The sequence below is a fragment of the Nycticebus coucang genome, chromosome 5, assembly GCF_027406575.1.
Source record: "Nycticebus coucang isolate mNycCou1 chromosome 5, mNycCou1.pri, whole genome shotgun sequence".
In the NCBI taxonomy this organism is placed as follows: Eukaryota; Metazoa; Chordata; class Mammalia; order Primates; family Lorisidae; genus Nycticebus; species Nycticebus coucang.
The window spans coordinates 126,495,516-126,522,192 of NC_069784.1; the positions used below are offsets into that span (position 1 = coordinate 126,495,516).

General features: G+C 44.5%; 1 protein-coding gene and 1 non-coding gene across 2 annotated transcripts in view; both read left to right on the forward strand.

The window, feature by feature from the left end:
• The first annotated feature begins 280 nt into the window (after positions 1-280).
• MTHFD1L (methylenetetrahydrofolate dehydrogenase (NADP+ dependent) 1 like) overlaps positions 281-26,677 on the forward strand; it is a 210,411-nt gene continuing 184,014 nt past the window's right edge. The window contains exons 1-7 of the mRNA XM_053592124.1: positions 281-1,094; positions 9,920-10,004; positions 12,353-12,403; positions 12,496-12,549; positions 19,504-19,628; positions 21,532-21,632; positions 22,323-22,459. Of these exons, the coding sequence (XP_053448099.1) occupies positions 877-1,094; positions 9,920-10,004; positions 12,353-12,403; positions 12,496-12,549; positions 19,504-19,628; positions 21,532-21,632; positions 22,323-22,459 (771 nt within the window). The 5' untranslated portion in view covers positions 281-876. The remainder of the gene's footprint in view (positions 1,095-9,919; positions 10,005-12,352; positions 12,404-12,495; positions 12,550-19,503; positions 19,629-21,531; positions 21,633-22,322; positions 22,460-26,677) is intronic.
• Positions 13,455-13,560, forward strand: LOC128586981 (U6 spliceosomal RNA). Its single transcript, XR_008380428.1, has one exon. It is a non-coding gene; the product is annotated as a U6 spliceosomal RNA (small nuclear RNA).

A 26,677-nucleotide genomic window follows, 5' to 3' on the forward strand; every position in this document is an offset into this window, starting at 1 on the left:
CGCCAAACAACAATGATAGCTGCAACCAAAAAAAAGGCCGTGTTGTGGCGAGCTCCCGTAGTCCCAGCTACTTGGGAGGCAAAGGAAGGAGAATCGCTTGAGCCCAGGAGTTGGAGGTTGCTGTGAGCTGTGATGCTACAGCACTCTATCCAGGGCGACAGCTTGAGGCTCTGTCTCAAAAAAAAAAAAAAAAAGTATATGGGAAGATATACTTAGGTTATACAGAAATCCTGTGCCGTTTTTATCAGGGACTTGAGCATCCTTGGATTTTGGTAAATTTGGGAGGCCCTGAAATCAAGTAGAACTACTTAATCCTTTTAAGGTTGTAAGAAGAGTATATAGTTATCTCCGTTTTACTGATTAAGCCCCAAGGGTCACAAAGGTTAAGTAACCTGCCTATGGTTGCAAAGCCAGCACTACAACTCCAAAGCCTAGGTGACCATCTAAACAGTAAATCCAAGCCCCCACACCCCCCAATCTACACTCGAGGTGGCAGTCCGGACAGTATACTGAGGATTAAGGGTCCTATCAGCATTTTAAGCAGAAGGGAAAGATATGTAGTTTTAGGGACGGGTGTGGGCCCCGCCCTGATGCCCCACCCTCTTACTTTTGTCACCAACCAAAAGAAAGTGCTGGAAAGCCTACCCCTGACATCAAGGCTACTCTCGCCGGCCCCCGCCCTCCCGACGTCACGGCCAGTAGGTGTAGTGCCCGCCTAGGGGCCCCTGCTGGGCCGAGGAGGAAGAGCCAGGTCCTTCCCGCTGCTGGCCCGTTACCTGCCAGCCCCGCTCTCCCTGGCACCCGCCCGGCCACCCCCAGGAAGAACTTGACATCCCGGTGCTTCGCAGCCGCTTCGCTGCATCACCGCGCCGCACCATGAGCAAGCGCCTGCAGCTAGTCCTGCGCCAGCTCCGCCGCCCGCCGCTGCCCCCGGGCCCGCCGCGCCGTTTCCGCGTGCCCTGCCGCGCCAGCAGCGGCGCCAGCAGTGGCGGCCGGGAGGGCCTGCTCGGGCAGCGGCGGCCGCAGGACGGCCAGGCCCGGCGCGGCTGCAGTCCCAGCGGCCGGGCGCCCGCGGCGCGGGACTCGATCGTCAGGTGAGTGTCCGGCCTGGCCCAGGAGGTCTCTGCCGGGTCTGGGAGCCGCGGTTGGCGGGGAGGCTCGCGGGGCCGGGAATTCGGGGCCGACTAGTTAGGGGCGCCTGGCGGTTGGCTGGGGAATGCGCGGGTTCGGGGAAGGCGGCCATGCGCGCGGGCGGAGGATGGGGGCGCCGCGGGGCCGAGCGAGCTGGGGAATCAGGCCGGCGAGAGCATCCCCGGCCGGCGCGGCGCGGCGCGAACCGCCCGCCCCACACGCCCCGCTCCACACGCCCCGCTCCACGTGCGCCGCCGGCTCTGATGCAATCGCGCCGGGCGGCCAGACAGGAAAGGGGCGGCGCGGCGGAGGGCGGGAGCCGGAGCGGGTGCGGGCTGGCGCTGCGCGCCCGCCAGTCCGGAGTTCGCGGCAGGGCGGCCCCCACCCGGCTCCGAGAGGGCTCTGCGCCGGCGGCGTCGGCTTCTGGCAGCCACCGATGCTTTGAAGTTGGCCTTCTCCCCAGCACCGCCACCCCCTGCCGGGGCATGGAGGGAGTGGGTTCCGCGATCGGCGTCACCATGTCCTGAAAAGTTCCGTGGTGCGGGGTCCGCCGGCTAATCCGCGGGACCAGCCGCAGATAGGTGACGGCCACCTGGTTCCCACCTACGCACCTGGAGCTCGGCGCGCAGCTGTACGGGGAAGGCGCTCTTCGGGCCCGAGCGCGCCTCGGGAGCTCCGGGCCGGGCCGCGCTGCCGCAGTCCCCGGCGGGAGGCGCCACCTGCGCTCCCATGACGTTCTCACCCCTCGCTCGCGCGCTCAGACTCCCGGCCCTCAGTGGAAGAGTGAGCCTCGGAGAAGTGTCGCTAGGACCCAGACGGTGCGGGGTGAGGCGGCAAAGTCCCCTCCTGCCTCCCTGCGAACTAGCTAGCCTGGGGAACGAGTTCCAGCCTGTCATTTCCACGCGCAAGCTGCTCTACCGCCTGTACTCACAGCCTCTTCCTTTTTTCTCTAGCCTTCATTTTTAAGGTCGTTGCCTCCTCCCACTTCCCTGTCCTACCCTCTTCCTCGTCTCTTCCTCCCCTCTCTCTGTAATATGAGTTTCTTTTTTTTCTTTTTGCTATGTAATTTTTTTCAAGTCTTTTCTGTGCTTATCTTTTGTATAGTTGAGATTGCATTTTCATCTATTTTTTCAAATTTCAGAATATTAGGGAATGCACATGTTTTGTTTACATGCTCTGTTTTTGTACGGATTGAGTCACAGTTATACCCGTAAACGTGCTCGTCACACGGATAGTGTGCGCTGTACCTAATAGCTGTAAATTTACCCCTTCCGTCCTGCCCTGCCCTCCCCTGTAATATGAGTTTCTGAGGCTGTTCAGATGTGGCAGATTCTAAGGGGCTGGATTGTGTCTTACAGTCACTGTTGGCTAGGTGGCAGTCAGGGTATATTTGTCATTGCCTGCACCTGCATACTGCTGCACCTTTCATTTGAGTTATGCGCATGGTTTACCAAATTCTCAGCCCTGCAAGGGATTCCCCCTGACTTGTAGAAAAAGTGTGTGTGTGTGTGTTGAGGGGGGAATTTGGCTAGAGGTCACCTGGAGTAGACATCCATAAGTGTGGAGTATTGGTAGAAAAGTTAAAGAATGAGCTCCCTCAAAAGCCCAGTGACCCATTATACTGATGGTGTGACTACGTGACCATCATTCTGAAATTTTCAGTTGGCAGTGCAGGTAAAGGTCATTTTAGGAAATAGTATGATTTCTAATTGTTGTCTGTCAACCCTCTGTTGACATCTGGTAAAATCAAGAAACCGCTGGCAGCATCAAAACTTGCAGAATGGGTCTCAGCAACTGAATGAACACCCCAGGGACAAAAATGATGTGATCTAAGGAAGGCTAGACTTGAAGAAATGCTGCCAACACTTTTTTTTTTAGACAGAGTCTCAGTCTGTTGCCCTTGATAGAGTGCCAGGGCATCATAGCTCACAGCAACCGCAAACTCTTGGGCTCAAGTGATCCTTTTGCCTCCTTTTTCAATTTTTGGTAGAAACAGGGTCTCACTCTTGCTTAGGCTGGTCTCAAACTTAAAGGATCCACCCACCTCAGACTCCCAGAGTGCTAGGATTACAGGTGTAAACCACCATGACTAGCTGCTGCCAACACTCTTGTGGCACAGAGGGTGAAATTGTGGTGGGGATCGGGGGGCAGAACCCCCAAAACACTGACAAACAACGAAAGCAATGACTTTGAATCAAAAAGTCAGAAGAGTCAGATCCTGATTGTGAAGTTTCAGAATACCTTAATATCAATTCATTACGTTTTCCTCTAAATATATATTTTGTATATGCACACAAAACAGACATATATACATACATGAGTAGTTTATAGCAAAAAAAAATTCTACATTTAAATCTAATAAATTCTGTCAGTACTTATGGAATAAACATACTACGTTAACAAAGAATTGCACCATAGTTTAATGCGTAGCATTTTCATAATGGTTCATAAAATGATGGTCTTTCATTCTCTCTTAGGTTTGATGGAATACAGTCAATACGATTATCCTATTTAAGTTCGCAAGTCAGAGTTGTGCATAATGTAGGAAACAGGCCAGGCTCCTGTAATAGACACCCTGAATACTGGGCATTTGACTTTCCAGAGGAGCGCAGTCCCAGAGAGGTAGGATGACCCTGTGATACCTACTCACTGCTCCAACTCTGAGTAAAAGACAGCTGCTCAGTTTCATCACTCCCAGCCAGCAAGGGAAAGGGGCCAGGTGGCTGGTGCAGGTTCTTATCTGCATACTACTCACCTGCAGGCCACAGTCAGTCACATGACCCCACCCAGCTACAGATTAGAGAAACAGGCAGATATGCCATCTGAACACCAGTGGCGTCTTTGGAGGCAAGGGCTTTGGAAATGTTCACTATTTATAGAAGCATATCTCTTTATCTTTGAAAAAGTTGAGAAACTGAAGTGTAGAATATTTTGTTTTTAATTTCAGAGTGATATGAAGGTACAAATGTTTAGGTTACATTGTTTTCATTTGTAAGGTAAAGTTCAAGTTACAGTTGAGCCTTTCACCCAGGGGGGTTGCTGAACACACACACATTGTACACATTAGGTGAGAGCCTGACAATCACCCTCCCTTCTCCCTCCTCTCCCTGCCTCCTTGCTAGATCAGTATTTTTCTTTTTCTTTCTTTTTTTATTTTGAGACAGAGTCTCACTGTGTCACCCTTGGTAGAGTCCTGTGGCATCACAGCTCATAGCAACTTCAAACTCCTGGGCTTAAATGATTCTCTTGCCTCAGCTTCCTGAGTAGCTGGGACTACAGGTGCCCACCACAATGCCCAGCTATTTTTTTTATTGCAATTGTCATTGTTGTATTAGCTGTCCCAGGCTGGTTTCGAACCTGCCAGTCTCAGTGTATGTGGCTGGTGCTCTACCCACTGAGCTATGGACACCACCCTTTCTTTTCTTTTTTTTTCTTCTGAGGCAGTCTCACTTTGTCACCCTCAGGAGTTTGAGACCAGCATGAGCAAAAAACAGCAAGAGAACTAAAATTAGAAGTGGAACCTGAAGATGTGTCTGAAGTGCTGCAATCTCAGGATCAGACTTGAACAAATGGGCAGTGAAGAAAGTGGAGGGCAAAGAAAGTGGTTTCTTGAGGTGAAATTTGCTCCTGGTGAAGATGCTGTGAACACTATCGAAATGCCAGCAAAGGATTGAGAGTATTCCTCCCACTCAGCACAGTAGGACCTTTGTACGCTGACCACAAGGGACTGTAACAAACTGGTTAGCATATGGAGTTGGTCAGCAGAAGGAACGAGGCCTACTCTATATACGTGCAGTGTGTGTCCAGTCTATGAAAATTAGGTCAACTCAAGGAGGTGGTCAGTCCCGGGAGTGCAGAGGAGTATAGTCCAGGGGAGGCAGGGACTCTGCACTGCGTTAGAGTGCTGTGCTGTTAGAGCTCACAGCAACCTAAAATTCTTGGGAACAAGTGATTCTCTTGCCTCAGCCTCCCAAGAAGCTGGAACTACAGGCACCTGCCACAGCACCCAGCTATTTTTTAGAGACGGGATCTCTCTTGCCCAGGCTGGGTTCAAACCCATGAGCTCAAGCAATCCACCTGCCCCGGCCTCCCAGAGTACTAGTATTACAGGTGTGAGCCACCATGCCCGGCCTAGATTAGTATTTTCTGAAATGTAGAATATTATTAATCAATAGGCTCGGCATCCAGGGATATACTTAAGTTGGTAGTGTCAGCAACATTACCAGCTGCTGTCTCTTAAACACTGTGGCGTGGCCTCAGCTAGTCGCAGGGGAGGCAAGGAACATGGCTATTATTACAAGGCAATTCCTCTAACACACGTTACTGCACACAAAGCCAGGAGAGGAACGTGAGTCTGTGGTAGTAGCAGAGAGAGTCACACATTCAGTGTAATGGTTGTTACCATCTTTAGTAATAGATGACTGGGTTTTAGCTACACATGGCAGCCCAACTAGAGAACCCCACATTCCCTTCCACTGTTCTCAGTCAGAAAGCAAGTAGACAAGGCTATTTTTCTTCCCCAAGGACACGGAAATCTCTGACTAGAAACATGTTTGCTACTTTTTAGATTTGTTGAGCCTGGTGGCTCCTTTCCTGCTTGCTTGCTTTGCTTGTAACTGTAAGAATAGAGAGTAATCCAAAGAATGAAACATTACACCTAAGGCAAGTTATAGGGAGTCTGAGCCAGTTTTGTTACCTTAAGTGGTAACAGCATCGAATCCCCTTTACATACCTGCACAGACATGCCTCTGAGATGGTGTGGGTTCCGTTCCACGCCACCACAAGGAAGCAAATGTCACAATAAAATGAGTCACACGAATTTGTTGATTTCCTAGTACCTGTAAAAGTTAATGTTTACACATTAATTATATGATAGTCTCCTAACTGTGCCAATAGCCCTATGTCTAAAAAAAACATGCATACCTTAATTAAAAATAGTTTATTTTCAAAAAATGCTAATGATCATCTAAGCCTTAAGCAAGTTGTGATCTTTTGTTGGTAGGAGTCTATTGACTGAACAAGGTGGTTGCTGAAGGGTGGAGTGGCTGTGGCAACTTCTTAAAATAAGACAACAAAGTTTGCTGCCTTGAAGGGCTTCCATTCAAGAAAAATTCTTTGTCATGTGATGCTCTGTGGTAGCATTTTACCCACAGTAAAACAATTGGAGGCAATCCTCTCAAACCTTGCTGCTACTTATCAAGCACAGTAGAGCCTCCATCGTTGACCACCTCCCTCCATTGACCACCTCCCTCCATTGACCACCTCCTTGAGTTGACCTAATTTTCATAGACCGGACACACACTGTATATATAGAGTAGGCCTTGTTCCTTCAGCTGACCACCTTCATATGTTAACCACTTTGTTACAGTCCCTTGGGTAATCAGCGTACAGAGGTCCTACTATCCTGAGTGGGAGGAATATTCTCAATACTTTGTTGGCATTTCGATCGTGTTCACAGCATCTTCACCAGGAGCAGACTTCATCTTAAGAAACCACTTTCTTCACTGCCCATTTGTTCAAGTCTGATCCTGAGATTGCAGCACTTCAGACACATCTTCAGGTTCAATTTTAGTTCTCTTGCTGTTTTTTGCTTATGATTGTCTTGAACTCCTGAGTTCAGGTGATCCATCAGCCTGGGCCTCCCAGAGTGGTAGGATTACAGGCGTGAGCCACCAAGCCCAGCCACTTTTTTTTTTAAACAATCTCACTCTGTCACTCTGGGTAGAGTGCCCTGGCATTATCACAATTCACAGCAACCTCAAACTCTTGGGCTCAAGCAATCTTCTTGCCTTACCCGCCCAAGTAGCTGGGACAAAAGATGTGCACCACCATGCCTTGCTAAATTTTCTGGGGTTGTGTAGTCCGGGTCTCGCCGTATTACTCAGGCCTGGCCTCAAGCCATCCTCCCAAAGTGCTGGGATCAGCATTGTGACCCTTCAGTCCTGGCCAGCAACCTACATTTTTACCAAGCTCTCCAGATGATCCTTATGCCGAGAGCTACTCAAGATCCACACCCCAGAGCCTTCCCAGACCAACCAAAAATAAAGACCCAAAGTGGCCAAATCAGCAGTTATGACAGGTTGGAGAGAGTGTAGCATATGGACCTTGGACACATTATTGGACAGATGGATGTTAGAGCTCATTTATAAGGTGATTTGCAAATTCTCCACATGCTCTCATTTATTCAACACAGTAGTATAATCGATTAGCTGGGAATTAATTTGCTTTATCCAAGTGTTTTTCTTTTCTTTTTTTTTTTTTTTAAGATGACAGAGTCTCACTTGGTCATCCTTGGTAGAGTGCTGTGGTATCATAGCTCACAGCAACTTCAGACTCTTGGGTGCAAGCGATCCTCTTACCTCAGCCTCCTGAATAGCTGGGGCTATAGGCATCTGCCGCAAGCCCCGTCTATTTTTAGAGATGGGGTCTTGCTTATGCTCAGGCTGGTCTCAAACTCGAGCTCAAGCTATCCACCCACCTCCGCCTCTCAGGGTGAGCCACTGTGCCGGAACTATCCCACGTGTTTCAAAACAACAGACAGAAATGGTCACAGGTCACAGATACTTGCCTGCCCTCCCAGTCTACTTGTAGCTCAGTTAGCAGTACAAAGGGTGATCCTTGTTTTGAGGCCTTTAAACTTTTTCTGAGCACCCCTCCCTTCTTGACCTCCTCCTGGTGAGCTAGTGTCTTCTAGTCACACCTGTTTACTCCCTCTGAAAACAGGGAGAGCTGCCCGAAGCCTTTCAGTCCCTGGCAATTTACTGCTGATGGTATCTGGCTGGAACTTTTTCACCTTGAATTTTTTTGCAAGATCCCACAGGAGACCGAAAACCAAGTTTTTCTTTTTCTTTCTTTTTTTTTTTTTTTGTAGAGACAGAGTCTCACTTTATGGCCCTTGGTAGAGTGCCGTGGCGTCACACGGCTCACAGCAACCTCCAACTCCTGGGCTTAAGCCATTCTCTTGCCTCAGCCTCCCGAGTAGCTGGGACTACAGGCGCCCGCCACAACACCCAGCTATTTTTTGGTTGCAGTTCAGCCGGGCCGGGTTTGAACCCGCCACCCTCGGTATATGGGGCTGGCGCCTTACCGACTGAGCCACAGGCTTTTCAATGGTCTTAACACTGAAGCTGGGGCGCTGCCTTGGCTGAATCTGTAGTCTGTTGTGAGAGGGGGGAAAACCATTTCCTAGGAGTGTTCATGGTGAAGGTGGCCTCTGAAATCACTCCTCCTGGACAGCTCCAGAAGGAGCACGGAGCGCCTGGCCCCCACCATATTGACTTGCCCCAGCCTGGGCTGGCACCCTCACCTCCAGGGAGGCCAAGGTGAAGGTGACCTCTCCTGGGCCATTAGGAGGTCCAAACGCAGACTGCACTTCCTGAGAAGTGAGAAGCTTTTTTCCCAGAATGAGGAGGTCTTTGTAGAGTTGTCAGATTCCATGTGTCCTCTTGCGTTTGTGCAGCCTTTCTTTCCTTCCCTTCCTTTTTTCTGTTCCTTCGTTACACTCTGGGCCCTGAACCTTATCCTGCTAACTTCCTGTCCAGCAGCAAGCCCCTCCCTACCCCATCCTCACTACCCTTCCCCACCTTCGTTTGTTTTCCCAGTGGACACCAAATTTTCTTCTTTAAGGGGGTAGAGTATGGTGGAGGAAGATTATTTAAAATAGAAACCCAAACCTTTTTTTTTTTTTTTTTTTTTTTTGAGACAGAGTCTCACTGTCACCCTGGGTAGAGTGCTGTGGCATCATCAGAGCTCACAGCAACCTCAAACTCTTGGGTTCAAGCCATCCTCTTGCCTCAGCCTCCAAGTAGCTAGGACTACACACGCCCACCATGACACCTGGTAGTTTTTCTATTTTAGTAGAGAAGGGGTCTCAACTCTTGCTCAGGCTTGTCTTGAACTCCTGAGCTCAAGCAATCCACCTGCCTCAGCCTCCCGGAGAGCTAGAGTCACAGGCATGAACCATCAGGCCCAGCTCCAAGCTTTTTATTATAGTAAAGTTGGAAAACACAGGGAAAAATCCACCTCTAGAAAATTACTGTTGGGTGGCGCCTGTGGCTCAAGGAGTAGGGCCCCGGTCCCATATGCCGGAGGTGGCGGGTTCATACCCAGCCCCGGCCAAAAACCACACACAAAAAAAGAAAATTACTGTTGACATCTAATAGTTTGTCTCCCTCAGCATATTTTTAGAAATGGGTTGCCATTTTTATACTGTGTTACTGTCTTGATTTCCTTGTTATCCTGCACACTGTATTGTCAATCTAAAAGGAAGTAGCAAGAGGCAGAATCAATATATATATTAATATAAGTGGAGAGTTTATTTGGAGCAAGCTTGAGATTGCAACTGAGTAGCATAAATTTCAAGTTGAGCAGCAGTTGTAAATGAGTCTTTAAAGGAAAAAGTCCCCTTGTACCTCCTGCTAATCCTACTTTAAACTACTTTTAAAGGGAAGGCTGAGAGTGAGGCTGCCAGTCTGGAACAAATGATGTTAACCAGTTACCCCCCCCCCCGGCGTGGGTGTGAGGAGGAGGGGATGATTGAAGTCCCATCCTCAGGTCTCTCCACCAAGTTCCCCACCCAGACTGCCCTGAGCTATTTTTCTTTTCTTTTTTATTTATTTATTTATTTATTTTTTGCTATTTTTCTTTTTTGTGTATACTAGAACATCCTTCTGTTTTCTCATTGTTTTTACTTGTAATAATAAACATTCTGTGAAAACTTGTGTCGATCCTTTCTACTCATTAACCAAGAAATGACTGTGTTGTTGTTGTTTTTTTTTTCACAATGCAGAGAAGTCATACAGAATTCAAGAGAAACTCTGAAGTTATTGCAAGAAAAAAACCCTGCCTTTCAGCCAGTTCTTGCTATTATTCAGGTAAGCTGACAACAGCGCTCAGTCCTACTATTTGGGGATGGCTTTCAATCTAAAAAATTGCATGCAAAAGACCATCTGCATCTCTTGTCAGAGAAGGGCTGGCTGGGTTGGAAGTGCTGTGGGTTTTCCTTTCAAATTTTGCTTCCTCGGGGTCTGGGCAGGTCCTTCCCTGTTTGTAAGGTGTCTCTCGTGAGTCTTCCTCTCTGAGGCTTTCAGAGGTCGGGAGGTAGGCACCCGCACAGCATTGCACACCAGAAGTTGTGGTCTGTGTGTGCTCATAACTGCTTACCAAATGTTATTGGAAGGTGATATGGGGAAAAAAATTCCCCTATTTTTCCACTGGACGGCAGATGCTAGGTAAAACCTGGGTATATATGGTTTGGCAACTGTACCACAGTGGTTATGGCGCCGGCCACGCGCACCGAGGCTGGCCGGTTTGAACCCAGCCCAGGTCACCTAAACAACAATGACAGCTGCAACAAAAAAATAGCTGGGCGTTGTGGCAGGTGCCTGTAGTCCCAGCTACTTGGGAGGCTGAGGCAAGAGAATTGCTTAAGCCCAAGAGTTTGAGGTTGCTGTGAGCTGTGACCAAGGCACTCTACCCAGGGCAACAGCTTGAGACTCTGTCTCAAAAAAATAAATAAGAAAAAATAAAAATAAAAAAAAATAAAACCTGGGTATTCGTGATCTTTTTACCTGATATCTAACTTTTTTTTTTTTTTGAGACAGAGTCTTATTTTGTTGCCGCCTGTAGAGTGCTATGTGAACTCTTGAACTCTTGAACTCAAGCCATTCTCTTGCCTCAGCCTCCAAAGTAGCTGGGCCTTCAGGTACCCTCCACAATGCCCTGCTATTTTAATTTTTTCTTTTTTTTTTTTTTGCTTTGCCCCTTCCATCGTGTGAAGCACATAGCCATTTTTAGAGACCGGGTTCTCACTCTTGCTCAGGCTGGTCTTGAACCTATAAGCTCAGGCAATTCACCCGCCTCAGCCTCCCAGAGTCCTAGGATTACAGGCGTGAGCCACAGTGCCTGGCCTTTACCTGATATCTTTTTTTTTTTTTTTTTGTAGAGACAGAGTCTCACTTTATGGCCCTCGGTAGAGTGCCGTGGCCTCACACAGCTCACAGCAACCTCCAACTCCTGGGCTTAAGGGATTCTCTTGCCTCAGCCTCCCGAGTAGCTGGGACTACAGGCGCCCGCCACAACGCCCGGCTATTTTTTGGTTGCAGTTTGGCTGGGGCCGGGTTTGAACCCGCCACCCTCGGTATATGGAGCCAATGCCCTACTGACTGAGCCACAGGCGCCGCCCTTTACTTGATATCTTAAAGCCTGCCATGAGGTTCCACAGCCACGGGCCAAAAGTCATCACCACGTCAGAAGGGCTTTGCAAGCCGCGGACATCTTTTGGCTGCAGCCCGCTGGTTCTGTGCTGCAGTTGGCACTGTTTGCCATCCTGATTGGCACACTTGTGTGATGGCAGGTGCCGACGCAAAATGAGGTGAGCCAAGCCTGTGAGCTAACACAGCCCAACGGTTGGGTATTTGGCGTGCACTTCGTGTATCAAAATAGCAGCCTCTAGTCCCATCAACACTATTTTTGAAGACTATAGTGCTCTGCTTCAGTTTCTTACATTCTTTGAGATCTATATCCCCTTGCAAAGAAAAATTAGAACAATAGAAAAAAAATTAAATTGGGAGCGTGGGGCTCCTGGGAGTCTGCCTCCTCTTTGGCTTTCTACCTGGGGGCAGACCATTTAAACTCCCGTTTGTGTTCTCATTTAGAGAGGAGTGCTCGCTATGTTACCATGAATATCTTACAATATGAGGGATTTTTATTTATTTATTTATTTTTGAGACAGAGTCTCACTTTGTCACCCTTAGTAGAGTGCCATCATAGCTCACAGCAACCTCAAACTCTTGGGCTCAAGTGATTCTCTTGCCTAAGCCTCCCGAGTATTTGGGACTACCGGCGCCCGCCACAACATCCAGCTAATTTTAGAGATGGGGGTCTCCCCCTGGCTCAGGCTGGTCTAGAACCTGTGATCTCAGGGAATCCACCTGCCTTGGCCTCCCAGAGGGCTAGGATTATAGGAGTGAGCCACTGCTCCTGGCCCAGGGATTTCTATTTTTTTAAAAAGTAGTATAACTTGAAAGTCTGAGAAATTAATATGTTCATGAATACTTCCCATTGGTCCTTTTCTGTAAGCAGTATGATTCTTTCTCTGCATTTTCCTTCTGCTCTTTGTAATTAGATGATTTATCATCCCCAAATCGGTCTCTGTATTCTGTTTTGTGCCTTTTCAAGATACTATTATGTTGTTATCTTCTCTTTCCTCCCTCCTCCTAAGGCAGGTGATGATAACTTGATGCAGGAAATCAACCAGAATTTGGCTGAGGAGGTGAGGACTATTGGTTTTTTAAAAAATATTCATGATCATTTTTAACAATATATTCTCTTATAGTGACAGATAACCTTTTGTTCCCCTTTCAGGCTGGTCTGAACATCACTCACATTTGCCTTCCCCCGGACAGCAGTGAAGCTGAGGTAATTAATTACTGCTGGGCCCTTAAACTCGTACTTTCCTTTCCTCTTTAGAAGTATTAGCGCCTTTAACGTGGCTGGAACAGATCCAGGCTTTTCTTGCAGCTGAGTTGTGAGAGGGAAGAGTCCCCTTTTTTCTCTGATGTAAATGCTTCTTGGTTTCTTTGTCCTTGACTGCACGTTTCTCTGGAAGACTTGAGCTCCACTTGGTGATTTTAGTTGTGTTTCTTCAGCTGCAGCGGCAGCACCTTTTAATGGAAATTGGCAGGCTGTGGGTATCTGGAGGACTGTCCTGGTCGTGCTCTGTCCTGACAGGTTGCTTGACCTCGGGCCATTACTTTGGCTTCTCTGGGTCACAGTTTCCTTGTCAATAGAATAAAAGAACAGGACCAAATGATCTGCAGGGTCCTTTCCAGGCTAACATTCTGTGTTTCCTTCTGTGGCTTATAGGGGAAGCTGCTAAAGCACACCCATAATATCCCTTTATCGCTGTTGTTGCAGTGATCTGGCTGTTTCTGCCAGCAGAGAATGACAACCTTCCCAGGTGTCATCTCAAGCCTGGGAGAAGCAGCCTCCCCGCTAAATAGAGGTGAGGAAACTGGACCTCTGGCCACAGGTCCCTGTGTCCAGTCCTTCTGTGGCTCACTTTCCCTCCACCTGCCTGTGGCTGTCAGGACTGGGTTAGACTTCATGGGATAAGAAAACTTCAGATGAGTTTCTTTGTCTACACATGAATGAAGTTTGGAAGTAGGCAGCCCTTGGCAGGTGGCGTCAGCGAGTTGTAGCAACTCAGACTCCTTCCATCTGGCCCTCTGCTCTGCTACTTTTGCTGTACTGTCTTCTGTTGGCGTTTCACCTCTACCTGTGACACTAATAGTCTGGCCCGTGTCATGTAAAAAATAAGTCCAATGCTTGCTTCAAAAGCACATAGTCTAAAATTGGAACAACAGAGAGAAGATTAGCATGGCCCTGCCCAGGAGGGCTTCACAGATTCATGAAGCAGTCCGTATTTTTTATGCCATGGAATCTTATTCAGCCATAAAAAAGATGCAGACCCTATATCTTTTGTATTAACGTGGATGGAGTTGAAACACATTCTTCTTAATAAAGTAACACAAGAATGGAGAAGCAAGTATCCAATGTACTCAATACTAATAGGAAGCCAGCAGATGATCTAATACACCCCACATAAGAGGAGAAACTCAAATCAGTTCAAGTTGGGGGAGGAGGATTGGTGCGCTCCCACCTAATGGGCACAGTGTAAGGGTACGTGGCACACCTTCCAGGTGCAGGACACAACTACAACAGGGACTGTACCTAACAAATGCAAACATTGTAGCCTAATTGTTTGTACCCTCATATTAATCGGAAATTTAAAAAAAAAAGAAAAAGAAGTCCAGACTTAGTAAGAGAATTGTTCGAAAAGATGATAGCAAGATAAGCAAAGGGACTCTGGTGGTTGGGGCAGTGGTTTGGAAGGTGGCCTGAGGGGACAGTAGATCAGAGAGTGTTTTACCCTGAGGCTGGCCTCGGGACAGGCTGTCTGCTGGCTCCAGCTGAGGGTGGTCCAAGTTCAAGGACCTGGGGGAAGGAGAGAAGCTTCCCCAAAGTATGGTTAACAAGAATTTTGACCTGACTGATGAGTGAGGTCGGCATTTCCATGAGACAAGGAATAGGAACGTCGAGGGCCTGTGTCTGACTGTCCCTGTGTGAGGGGCCTGGGTGAGTCTTTGTCACCTGAGGAAGAATGTTCTTTGTGGTACACAGAGGGTGAGGGATTTCTTAACTTTCCCTCTTTTCTTTCCTTTTTTTTGGAGAAAGAGCTTCAAGCTATAGCCCTGGGTAGTGTGCCCGTGGCATCACAGCTCGAAGCAACCTCTTAATTCCTGGGCTCAAGCAATTCTCCTGCCTCTGCCTCCCAAGTAGCTGGGACTACAGGCCCCCACCACAACACCTAGCTATTTTTTTTTTTTTTGGTTGCAGCCATCGTTGTTTGGCCGGCCCAGGCTGGATTCGAACCCAGCAGTTCTGGTGTATGTAGTTGGCGCCTTAGCTGCTTGAGCCACAGGTGCAGAGCCACCTTTCCCTGTTTTCTAGGATCAGCTAAAGTTCAACATTGTTACCAGAAAGGAAAAGGAAGGACAAAGACAGGCCCCCACTCTCTTCCCTTTAAGGGCATTTCCTTTTTTTTTGTGGTTTTTGGCCGGGGCTGGGTTTGAACCTGCCACCTCTGGCATATGGGACCGGTGCCCTACTCCTTTTCAGGGCATTTTCTGAAAGTCGTACTTCTTCCATTCCATTGGTCCTGCCTCATAGCCTGGCCACACTGCAAGTCAGGCTGGGCAGTACAGTCTTTAGTTTAGACCATTTATTAGCACAGCTAAAAATCAAGATTTTATTACTAAGAAAGAAGGGAAATGGATATTGGGCGAATAGCATCTTCCCCCCTGCCTTTGTTATATATTACAAATGTTAAGTGTTAAATATGTAACAGATATTAAGACACCTGTGATATAAGCGTTAATTAACAGCTTGCAAAGAGATTTGCTGTCCATTTGCAGAAGGGTATTCCCTGCAGCAGAACTGGCCTTTCTTTGGGTTGGTTTGCCACTGATATTGATAGTCCTTGACTTTTTGGGGGGCTGTTGTTTATAATTGACACATAATAATTCTACATGTTTGTGGGGTATAGTGTGATGTTTCAATACATGTGTGCATTGTGTAATGATCAGATCAAGATAGTTACGTCAAACTGTTATTCTTTGTAGTGATAACTTTCTAATGTTCTTTTCTAGTTATCTTTTTTTTTTTTTTTTTTGAGACCGAGTCTCATTCTGTTGTCCAAGCTAGAATGTGGTGACATCACAGCTAACAGCAACCTCAAGCTCTTGGGCTTTAGTGATCCTCTTACCTAGGCTCCCCAATAGCTGGGACTACAGGTACCCACCACAAGGCCTGGCTAGTTTTTCTGTCTTTAGTAGAGATGGGGTTTTGCACCTACTCAGGCTGGTCTGGAACTCCTGAGCTCAAGCAATCCATCCACCTCAAACTCCCAGAGAGCTAGGATTATGGGTGTGAGCCACTATGCCTGGCCTTTTCTAGCTATCTTGAAATGTACCATGTATTGTTATTAGTTTACAGTTACCTTACTATGTAACGGAGCCCAGAATTTATTCTTCCTACCTAACCGTAACTTTGTACCCGTGGGCTGCTCTCCATCTCACACCCCTCCCATCCCACCATTTTATTCTTTCTCTATAAGATCAGTTTTCCTAGATTGCACATATAAGTGAGACCGGATGGTATTTGTCTTTCTGTGCCTCTTATTTCACTTAATACATAATACCCTCCAGGTTCATTCATGTTGCTGTAGAAACAGGACTTCATTACTTTTTATAGCTGAATAGTGTTCCATTATGTAAATATAACCACATTTTCTTTATTCATTCATCCATTAAAGAATGTGTGGGTTGACTCCATCTCTTGGTTATTGTGAATAGTGCTGTAGAAAACATGGAGTGCAGGTATTTCCCTTATTTTGTGTGCGATAGAGTCTCACTCTGTCACCCTGGGTAGAGTGTTGTGGCATCATAGCTCACAGCAACTTCAAATTTTTAGTCTTGAGCAGTTCTCTTGCCTCAGCCTTCCAAGTAGCTGGGACTACAGGCCCCTGCCACAGTGTCCAGCTAGTTTTTCTATTTTGTTAGTAGAGATGGGATCTCTCTCTCTCTTTGGAGACAGAGTCTCACTTTTTCACCTTTGGTAGAGTACTGTGGGGTCATAGCTCATAGTAACCTCCAACTCTTGGGGATTAAGCGATTCTCTTGCCTCAGCCTCCCAAGTAGCTGGGACTATAAGTGCCTGCCACAACACCTGGCTATTTTTAGAGATGAGGTCTCACCTGGCTTAGCCTGGTCTCCAACCTGTGACCTCAGGCAATCCACTCGCCTCAGCCTCCCAGAGTGCTAGGGTTATAGGTATGAGCCACCTGTGCCTGGCCTGATGGGTCTCACTCTTGCTCAGGCTGGTCTCAAACTCCTGAGTTCAAGCAATCCACCTGCCTCTCCCTCCTACAGTACTAGTATTGCAGGTACGAGCCACTGGGCCCAGCCAGATATTTTTTCAGCAAACTGGTTTCAGTACTTTTAGGAAGATACCTAAGTGATGGGAATTGCTGGGTCATGCGGTAGTTATTTTTGTAGGTTTTTTTTTTTTTTTTTTGAGAACTCTCTATGGAGAAATCTATACTGTTTTCTATGATGGCTGCATTAATCTACATTCCCATCAATAATTGTGCATAAGTATTATAGTTTCACCACATCCTTGCCAGCATTTTTTTTTTTTTGTCCGTCTGATAATAGACATTCTAAGCAGGGTGAGGGGATAGTTCATGGTGGTTTTGATTGCATTTCCTTGGTGATTGGTGTTGGACATTTTGTCATATACCTGCTAGCCACTTATGTGTCTACTTTTAAGAAATGCCTGTATTTTAATCAGATGGGGGGGTTGTGGGTTTTTGGGTTTTTTGTTATTTTATTTAATTTTTGCTATTAAGTCCTTATATGGTCTGGATATTAACCTGTTGCTGGGTGCATAGTTTGCAAATACTTTTTCCTGTTCTGTAGTTTGTGTCTTGGCTCTGTTGATTATTTCCTTTGCTTTGCAAAAGTTTTCTAGTTTAGTATAATCCCATTTGTCTATTTTTGCTTTTGTTGCCTGTGCTTTTGAGAGCTTATGTAAAAAAAATCCTTATCTCGGGTGGAGCCTGTGGCTCAAAGGAGTAGGGCACCAGCCCCATATACCGGAGGTGGTGGGTTCAAACCCGGCCCCGGTCAAAAACTGCAAAAAAAAATCCTTACCTACACAGTGTCATGCAGTATTTCTCCTGTGTTTTCCTTTGGTAGAAATTTTATAATTTCCAGGGTTTTTTTTTTTTCTTTATTTTATTTTTATTTTTTTACTTTTTTTGAGACCGAGTCCCACTTTGTCACCCTTGGTAGAGTGCCATGGTGTCATAGTTCATAGCAACCTCAAACCCCTGGGCTTAAGTGATCTTTTTTGCCTCAGCTTCCTGAGTAGTTGGGACTACGGGTGCCTAGCTAGTTTTTCTATTTTTAGTAGAGACGGGGGTCTCACTCTTGCTCAGGCTGATCTCGAACTCCTGCGCTCAAGTAATCCATCAGCCTTGGCCTCCCAGAGTGCTAGGATTACACTATAGCTGGGCTATAATTTAAGTCTTACATTTAAGTCTCTAATTCATTTTTAGTTGAATTTTGTAAAAGGCGAGAGATAAGGGTCTAGTTTCATTTTTCTATGTGTGAATATCCAGTGTTCCCAGTACTGTTTATTGAAAAAACAGTCTTTTCTGCAATGTATATTCTTGGAAGCTTTGCCTTGGTTTAGTTTTTGGCAAGGAATCATTTATTTCCTATTTTTATTTGGTGAAATTCTGATAAAGTGAATTAGTATGATGTTATAATGTTGAAAAAAGCATCCTAGTTTACTGTTTAGGATTTTTGTTTTTGATTTTGTTACTTCTACCAAATCTTAGGTACAGGTAACAAGGGTTCCCTCTCTTCATTTTGGGCTCTGAGATTTCATAGCCTCTGACCACCCTTCACCCCCATAATTTGGCTAGCCCTTTACCTCACATACCTGGTTTTTGTTGTTGTTGTTGTTGTTTTGCATATCATTTTTTCATCTTCAGAGATGATGTTATTACTATCTTTTTTTTTTGGAGAGGGACTTCATTGCTCTAGTAGAATAAGCTCTAAGAGAACAGTTTTGTTCACAGCTGTGTTTCCTTTGCTTAGAACTGGTACAAAGTAGTTGTTCAAAATATATTTGTTGAACAAATGAAAGAATTTTGAGTAAATGAAACAAAATTTTCTTTCTGATTTTATACATCAAATAGTTTTTTTTTCTACCTACCAGCTAGCAGTACCACAGTGGTTTTTGCTAGGCAATGGAACAAAACTGGTAAAATAAAACTTCCTGGGAGTGAGATCCCCATGGACAAGTTTGTATCTTTTTTCTTATGAGCAAGGGCTTGTGTTAGGTGAAATGAACCAGAATTTTATTTCTTGGCATAAAATAGAGAAAAGCAGAGAGGACAAAGCAGTGCTTGTTTAGAGACATACCTCGCCATTGATTGGCTATTACACATTAGCTTCCCAAATGTACTTTGGTCTTTTTCATAGTGAATTAATGTTCTCTATAAAGAGGAGTGGTGTGTGCTTAGAGCTTTTCTATCATATGCCTTTGGTGAGGCTCCCTGTGCGCCAGTGGGGTCCAGAGACCCTTGCATGTCATGATTCCTAAGCTATGTCAAACACTTTGTGTTTGAAGCTCACAGGCTGAGCTGGGCCAGGTTGGGGCACCTGGCCTTTGGCCTCATGCGTCCTGGCCTCCCCAGAAACCAGTGGTGTGTTTGGCTTAAAATGATTGTTGACCTAGAATTGTCTTTAGTCTTTCTAAACGTTAATAGCCATTGAGCTTTGGTTTGGTTTTGACACAGAGCAGAGCAATAAGAAAGACAGAGAAGTCACTGAAAAAATCTAAGCAACCTTTTCGTTCTTTCTTTTTCTTTTTTTTTTTTTTTTTTTTTGAGACAGTTTCACTACATCACCCTTGGTAGAGTGCTGTGGCATCACAGCTCACAGCAACCTCAAACTCTTGGGCTCAAGCCATTCTCTTGCCTTAGCTTCCCAAGTAGCTGGGACTACAGTCGCCCACCACAATGTCTGGCTATCTTTATCATTTTCTTTTTCTTTCTTTTTTTTTCCTTTGATCTTTTAAAACACGATGAAAAGAGAAAATAAACCTGTTCATTGTGCTTTACACCAGGGCTTCAATGCAGAGTAAAATGAAAACCAAAAACTGGAACAGATGAATTCAGTTTTTGTATAGTTTCCTTTGTAAACTAAATTTTGGGTTTTTGTCTTGTTTTCTTTTTAGATTATAGATGAAATCTTGAAGATTAATGAAGACATCAGAGTACATGGCCTTGCTCTTCAGATCTCAGAAAGCTCATTTAGCAACAAAGTCCTCAATGCCTTGAAACCTGAAAAAGATGTCGATGGGTAAAAAAACATTTTGAAAAAAATTGACCTACTGCTAAATCACTTTTGCTACTGTGATTTTTTCCCCCTCTTAATTTTTTTTTTATTTCTTTCAACTATGTTAGTAATTAGGAGATGAAAAAAATCATTTAAAATATTTCAGGAATTTGAGGGCTTTTAAAATTCTGCATACAAAAGGCATGAATTTTGGGGAAGTATACAAATGCTTTTATCATGCGTGGGTACCATTTTGGAAATAACCTTACACCATTATATTCATTTAATAAGTTCTGGTCTAATCTATAAAGTCTTTGGACAGCTCTCCTCCTGTAATAATAATTTTTCCTTGGCAATTTTATCAGACTAGAAAAAAAAAACTTAGAACTCTTTTCACCAGTGGTACCGTCTTTCACCCTAGTCCCAGGCTGGAGAAAACAAGACAAGTACTTTTATCAATGACACAGGTTTTACTTGAGGTTTGAGGGGAAAATCATGACTATCGGGGAAATCTGATTCATGTTCCACAGGACAGAGAATACTACCCACCCACAAGGGGTCAACAGGTTTCCTGAGGTTTAAAAACCCCACTCCTCCTACACAGGAATTAGGATTTATTTTATACCAGCCCCCCACACCCCCCACCAAGAACACAGTATGTTTAGGTTGTAAGCAAATTATAAAGGTAGACTCTTGATCTGGGCTGGATTGAGAGGCTGCCCGCTTCCTGTGGCATCTTCCATTCTTGCTTTTTTACTGTGGCTCAGGATGGATCCATAGTTTAAACTGTTGTCATGAAAATCTCCAGGGCTGGGCGGCGCCTGTGGCTCAAGGAATAGGGCGCTGGCCCCATATACTGGAGGTGGTGGGTTCAAACCCAGCCTTGGCCAAAAACAGCAAAAAAAAAAAAAAAAAAAAGAAAAAGAAAAAAAAGAAATCTCCAGGGCTGGTTCGGCACCTGTAGCACAGTGGTTACGGTGCTGGCCAAATGCATGGAGCCTGGTAGTTCAAACATAGCCCAGGCCAGCTAAACAACAATGACAACAACGTCAACAACAACAAAATAGCTGAGCGTTGTGGTAGGCGCCTGTAGTCCCAGCTACTTGGGAGGCTGAGGCAAGAGAATCACTTAAGCCCAAGAGTTTGAGGTTGCAGTGAGCTGTGACACCATGGCACTCTACTGAGGGCGACAGAATGAGACTGTGTCTCAAAAAAACCAGAAAATTTCCAGGGCCGTGGTAGAATAACTCTAAGGGATAAAAAGACCCTAATCAATGAGAAAAACTGGAGAATGTGAAGGTTTCAGGGTGTAGTTTCAAGTCTTTTATAAAAGGGGATAATTATTAAAACTTTTCTAAATGTCTCAATGTTGTCATTAATCTGGAGTGAAAAACCATCATTTTAGGTTAGATCATTATGGAATGTTTTGTCCTAGATTTGAACAAGGAAAGCGCAGAAGCCATCAAAAGTGTGTGGTTGCCCATTTATTTTTTTCCTGATTTAGGGAGGTAAATAATGAGGTCATGGGGTTCATACCTGTGAGCCCCAGGTCCTTCTGGGTCACTCCAGATTTGAAGTGCTGGTTCTGGTTTCTGGTGGCCTATGGGATGATGGTGTTATACTATTCCAAGAGCACGATTCCATTGCAGTCCACAGGGGTCTCTGAAGTTGTGAAGGGAAGCCTTGCATAGGTCTGTGCTATTTCCTGGTATATGGGCAGAGTCAGAAAACCCCAGCTAGGGGCCAGAGTGAAGTTTCCTGAGAGGCTTAATGGCCTTTGTTCCTTGCCCTCTCTTTAATTCATAGTTAGTGTATTCTGTCTATTAAACGTTGACTTGGAGGTCACTTGGGACTGATGCATGTGAACTACGTATGAGTGAACTTTGACTGGGCTTTGATTCACCTGTTCCCTTATTTTCTGGTCCAGAGTAACAGATAGAAACCTGGGGAAGCTGGTTCGCGGAGATGCTCATGAATGTTTTGTTTCACCTGTTGCCAGAGCTGTCATTGAACTTCTTGAAAAATCAGGTAGGGTGCTTCTTCAGAAATAACATTTTCTGCTAGAGTGTGATGCCTGTAATCCTAGTACTTTGGGAAGCTGAGGCAGGAGGATGGCTTGAGCCCAGGAGTTTGAGGTTGTAGTGAGCTATGATGACTAAATTTTTCTCTTGAAAAATTTCTCCATTTTGAATAGAAAAGAGGCAAATGCCCCTCTCCCATCCTGATTACACAACAATCAAACACAACTTCCAAAAATATATAGCCAAGTTTTAGTAAAAGATTAACTCTAAGGATATAAGTTTTTTATTAACTATGAAGGCCCAGTCTCTGAGGTAATCTATAGATGCAGCATTTTCCCACCTGGATTATCAGGATGAAGATTCTGAGCCACTTCACCAGAAAGTTCTCTGAGAAAGAATAGTAAATTACAGTAAGCGAATTATAGTAATGCATTGTAGAAAGAAAGTCAGTCATAAAACTGAAAAGAAAAGAAAAGAAAAGAAAAAAGAAAGAAAGTCAGTGGTAAGAACTGGAACTAAAGAGGGTTAGAATAGGGGATTTTGCTTAATTACAGCACTCCTTTCCTAGCTTCCAGTCATGGTAGGCTGTTGCTGAGAAGGCCAAGTTTTAAAAGGGCATTTTCCCTTGGGCTGAATTAGTATGGGAGGAAGAGTCTGAAGTTTTGATTTTAATATTGAATTTTCATTTGGTTGGTAGGTGTCAACTTAGATGGAAAGAAGATCTTGGTCATAGAGGCCCATGGATCTTTGGAAGCTGCCCTACAATGCCTGTTTCAGAGAAAAGGGTGTCTGACAATGAGCTGTCAGTGGAAAACGCCTCAGCTTCAAAGCAAGGTAAATTTCATGTTGGAAACATATAACCTTGAATGCTTGTGTTAGAAAAGAAGGAGAAGGGCTGGAAGTGCTTAAGCTAAAGATTTAATTTAAAAACTTAGAGAAGGCAAACGGAATAGGTCTGTATCTGTTAAAAACATTGACTCCATCTACTCACCAACCAAGCCAACTAAAAAGGCAACAGGTGCTTTTACAAATGAATTCTACCAAAGAACAGATGGTTCTAATCTAGTCTTTTCTGCAGCAAATGGACAAATCAAGAGCATATCCTGACTGACTTTTTTATGAGTGTCAAAATGGACAAGATGCTAAAGGAAAAATTAAGGTCAATTTCACCTATGAATATAGATGAAATAATCATAAGCAAAATTTAGACAACCAAGTATAGCACCACGCTGAGTTTACTTTAGGATTGCCAGTGTGACTTAACATCAGATAATGTATTACTAAAATTTACCATATTATCAGCTTAAAAACTGTATTTCTACCATGGTAGGTACAGAACATTCATTCAATAAATTTAGTATCAGATGGGCCCGGTGGCTTACACCTGTAATCCCAGCACTTTGGGAGGCCAAGGTGGGTAGATTCCTTAAACTCACAAGTTCAAGACAAGCCTGAGCAAAAGCGAGACCCCATCTCTACTCAAATAGAAAAAACTGAGGCAAGTGGATCGCTTGAGCCCAAGAGTTGGAGGTTCCTGTGAACCATGACACTACGGCACTCTACCCAGAAGGACAGCTTGAGACTCTGTCTCAAAAAAAAAAATAAATAAAAGATTAAATCTATTATGATTTTTTTTTAATTTCTTAAATGGAATTTAAACGAATTTCTTTTTTTTTTTGAGGCACAGTCTCACTTTGTCATCCACGGTAGAATGCTGTAGTGTCATAGCTAACAGCAATCTCAAACTCTTGAACTCTTGGGCTCAAGTGATTCTCTTGTCTCAGCCACCCAAGTAGCTGGGACCACAAGCACCCCCCACAACACCTGGCTATTTTTAGAGACGGGGACTTGCTCTTTCTTGAGTTGCTCTTGAGCCCGTGAGTTCAGGCAATCCACCCGCCTTGGCCTTCCAGAGTGCTAGGATTACAGATGTGGGCCACTGTGCCCGGCCTAAAGGAATTTCTTAGCCTAATATATTGTGTATAAAAATATACAGCAAATATCTCATTCAATAGTAAAATATTAGAAACATTTAAAATGAAAAAGAAAGAATGCTTGTTATTATCTCCTAGTTAGTACTGTACTGGAATTCCTGGTCGATGCTGTAATATAAAAAAAAAGAAAAGGAACAAAATTTATAATACAAGTAGAACCTCCGGAGTTGACCACCACTACATTGACCGCCTCCTTAAGTTGACCTAATTTTCATAGACTGGACATGTACCACATGTTTGTATCAATACATTAGGCCTAGTTCCTTATGTTGACCACTTCCAAATTTTGACCAGTTTGTTACAGTCCCTTGGGTGGTCAACTTAAAGAGCTTCTAGTGTAATTACAAAGGAAGACAGCAAATTGTCATTAATTCTAGGTGATATGATTATCTACAGAAAAAGCCTAAAGGAATCTATTTTTTAAAATTTGAGAATTAATGAGAGTTTGGGTTCTTGGGTATATGATCAATATTTAAAAATCAATTACGTTTCTAAACACTAGCAATAGAAAGCTGTGAATCTGAAAAAAATTTTTTTAATTGAGACAGAGTCTCACTTTGTCACCCCCTGTAGAGTGCTAAGGCGTCATAGCTCACAGCAACCTCCAACTCCTGGGGTTAGGCGATTCTCTTGCCACAGCCTCCTGAGTAGCTGGGCCCTCAGTAGAGTGCTGTGGCATCACAGCTCACAGCAACCTCAAACTCTTGGGCTTAAGTGATTCTCTTGCCTCATCCTCCCTAGTAGCTGAGACTACAGGCGCCTGCCACAAGGCCCAGCTATTTTTTTTTTGTTTATTTAGCAGGCCCGGGCTGGGTTTGAACTCAACCAGCCCCAGAGCATGTGGTGGGCACCCTAACCACTGAGCTATGGGTGCCCAGCCGAAATTGAAATTTTCAAAAGATACAATTTATATTAGGAAAGAAAATATAAAGTACCTAGAAATAAAAATAACAAATTAGACCTGCGCCTGTGGCTCAGTCGGTAAGGCGCCGGCCCCATATACCAAGGGTGGCGGGTTCAAATCCGGCCCCGGCTTAACTGCAACCAAAAAATAGCTGGGCATTGTGGTGGGCGCCTGTAGTCCCAGCTACTTGGGAGGCTGAGGCAAGAGAATCGCTGAAGCCCAGGAGTTGGAGGTTGCTGTGAGCTGTGTGAGGCCACAGCACTCTACTGAGGGCTATAAAGTGAGACTCTGTCTCTATAAAAATAAATAAATAAATAAAATAACAAATTATATGTGACCTTTTGAAAGAAATTATGTAATTTTAATGAAAGTCATTAAGAAGACCTAAGTAAAAGCAGGGATGCCATTTTCATGGATAGGAAGACTTGATATCTTAAAGATACCCTGTTTCCCCGAAAGGTGTGCTCCCAGAGATGCGCTAGGTCTTATTTTCAGGGGACGTTTTATTGTTCCTATAAGTAGGTCTTATTTTCAGAGGATGTCTTATTTTCGGGGAAGCAGGGTATTCTTTCCAAATAAGTTCCTAACATGATATCTTCTGCAGAATTTGACAAACTGATTCTAAAATTTACATGATAACCCCAGTACTTTGGGAGACTGAGGCAGGAGGGTCACTGAGCCCATGAGTTTGAGATCAGCCTGAATGAGACCATATCTCTACAAAAAATAAGAAAATAAGCCAGGCATGGTGGCCTGTGCCTAAAAGTCCAAGCTACCTGGGAGGATAAGGCAGGAGGATTGCTTGAGCTTAGAAGTTTGAGGTTACAGTGATTTGTGATCAGACCACTTAATCCTGTCCGAGCGACAGAATTAGGCTCTGTCTTTCAGAAAAATAAAATAAAATGAAATTGATATGGAAGCATAAAAGATAGTTTTGTGAAAAACTAGATGCAAGACATAACCAAACAACCACGTAATAAGAATTATTATACATTTAGAGTAATCAGAATAGTATGTTAGACAAATAGATGATTGGAACAGAAGAAGCCTAGAATTTTCCATATACATGTACAGTTTCTATAGTTGGTATAGAAACTTGACAGCAGGTATTTCAGATGAATGGGGAAAGTTTGAATATTAATAAAGGACGTTTGGCCGTGCGTGGCAGATCCCTCCTGTAATCCCAGCACTCTGGGAGGTTGAGGCGGGTAGATGGCCTGAGCTCACGAGTTTGAGACCACCCTGAGCCAGAGCAGACCTCATCTCTAAAAATAGCCGAGTGTTGTGGCGGGGGCCTGTAGTCCCAGCTGCTTGGGACGCTGAGGCAGGAAAATTGCTTAAGCCCAAGAGTTTGAGGTTGCTGTGAGTTGTGACGTCATGGCACTCTTGAAAAAGTAAGACTCTGTCTCAAAAAAAAAAAAAGAAAAGAAAAAGAAAAATGAAATAAGTACTTTGGAAAGTACTTTAGTAAGTAGAGTTGGAGATTCTCTTTGATCCAGGAATTTCACTGTGGATATATAGACATAGACAAATTCTTGCAAATATCTACAAGCTGAGTTTAAGAATGGTCAGAGCAGCAGGTTTATAATGCAAAACGTATTATAAACAGAGACCTAAATGCCAATGAGGGTGGATGAATACATGAGTATCATTGTATGTAAAATAAATATTGGTGTATATTCATAAAAACAGAATGACATACCCATAGGGAAAATGAAAAAACTAGAATTATAGACAACACAGAAAAATGATAAGAACAGCATTCAGTGAAAAAAACCAAATTGCTGAAGGATGTATTTCATATAGCCCTGTTTATATATCTGAAAGCAATCCACATATGTATATATTTTATAGTTATGTACATGTGAAGTAAAATTATAAAGAAATATGTGGGAACTATGACCCAAACCAGAAAAGTATTTATGTGGGCAATGATGTGGGTGTGGATGGATGGATGGATGGCTGGGAAGGACACTCAGGAACCTTCATGCCATTTTTCTTAAATTAGGCAGTGGGCATCCAGGTGTGTTTTATTATTCTCTCACTTACGTCTGAAAGAGTTAAAGTTTCCCATTTTAAGAACTGACAGCGCTGCTCACAGATTTCAAGCAAAGTGACATTAAAGTGAGTGCTTTAAGTGCAATAGATTACTAC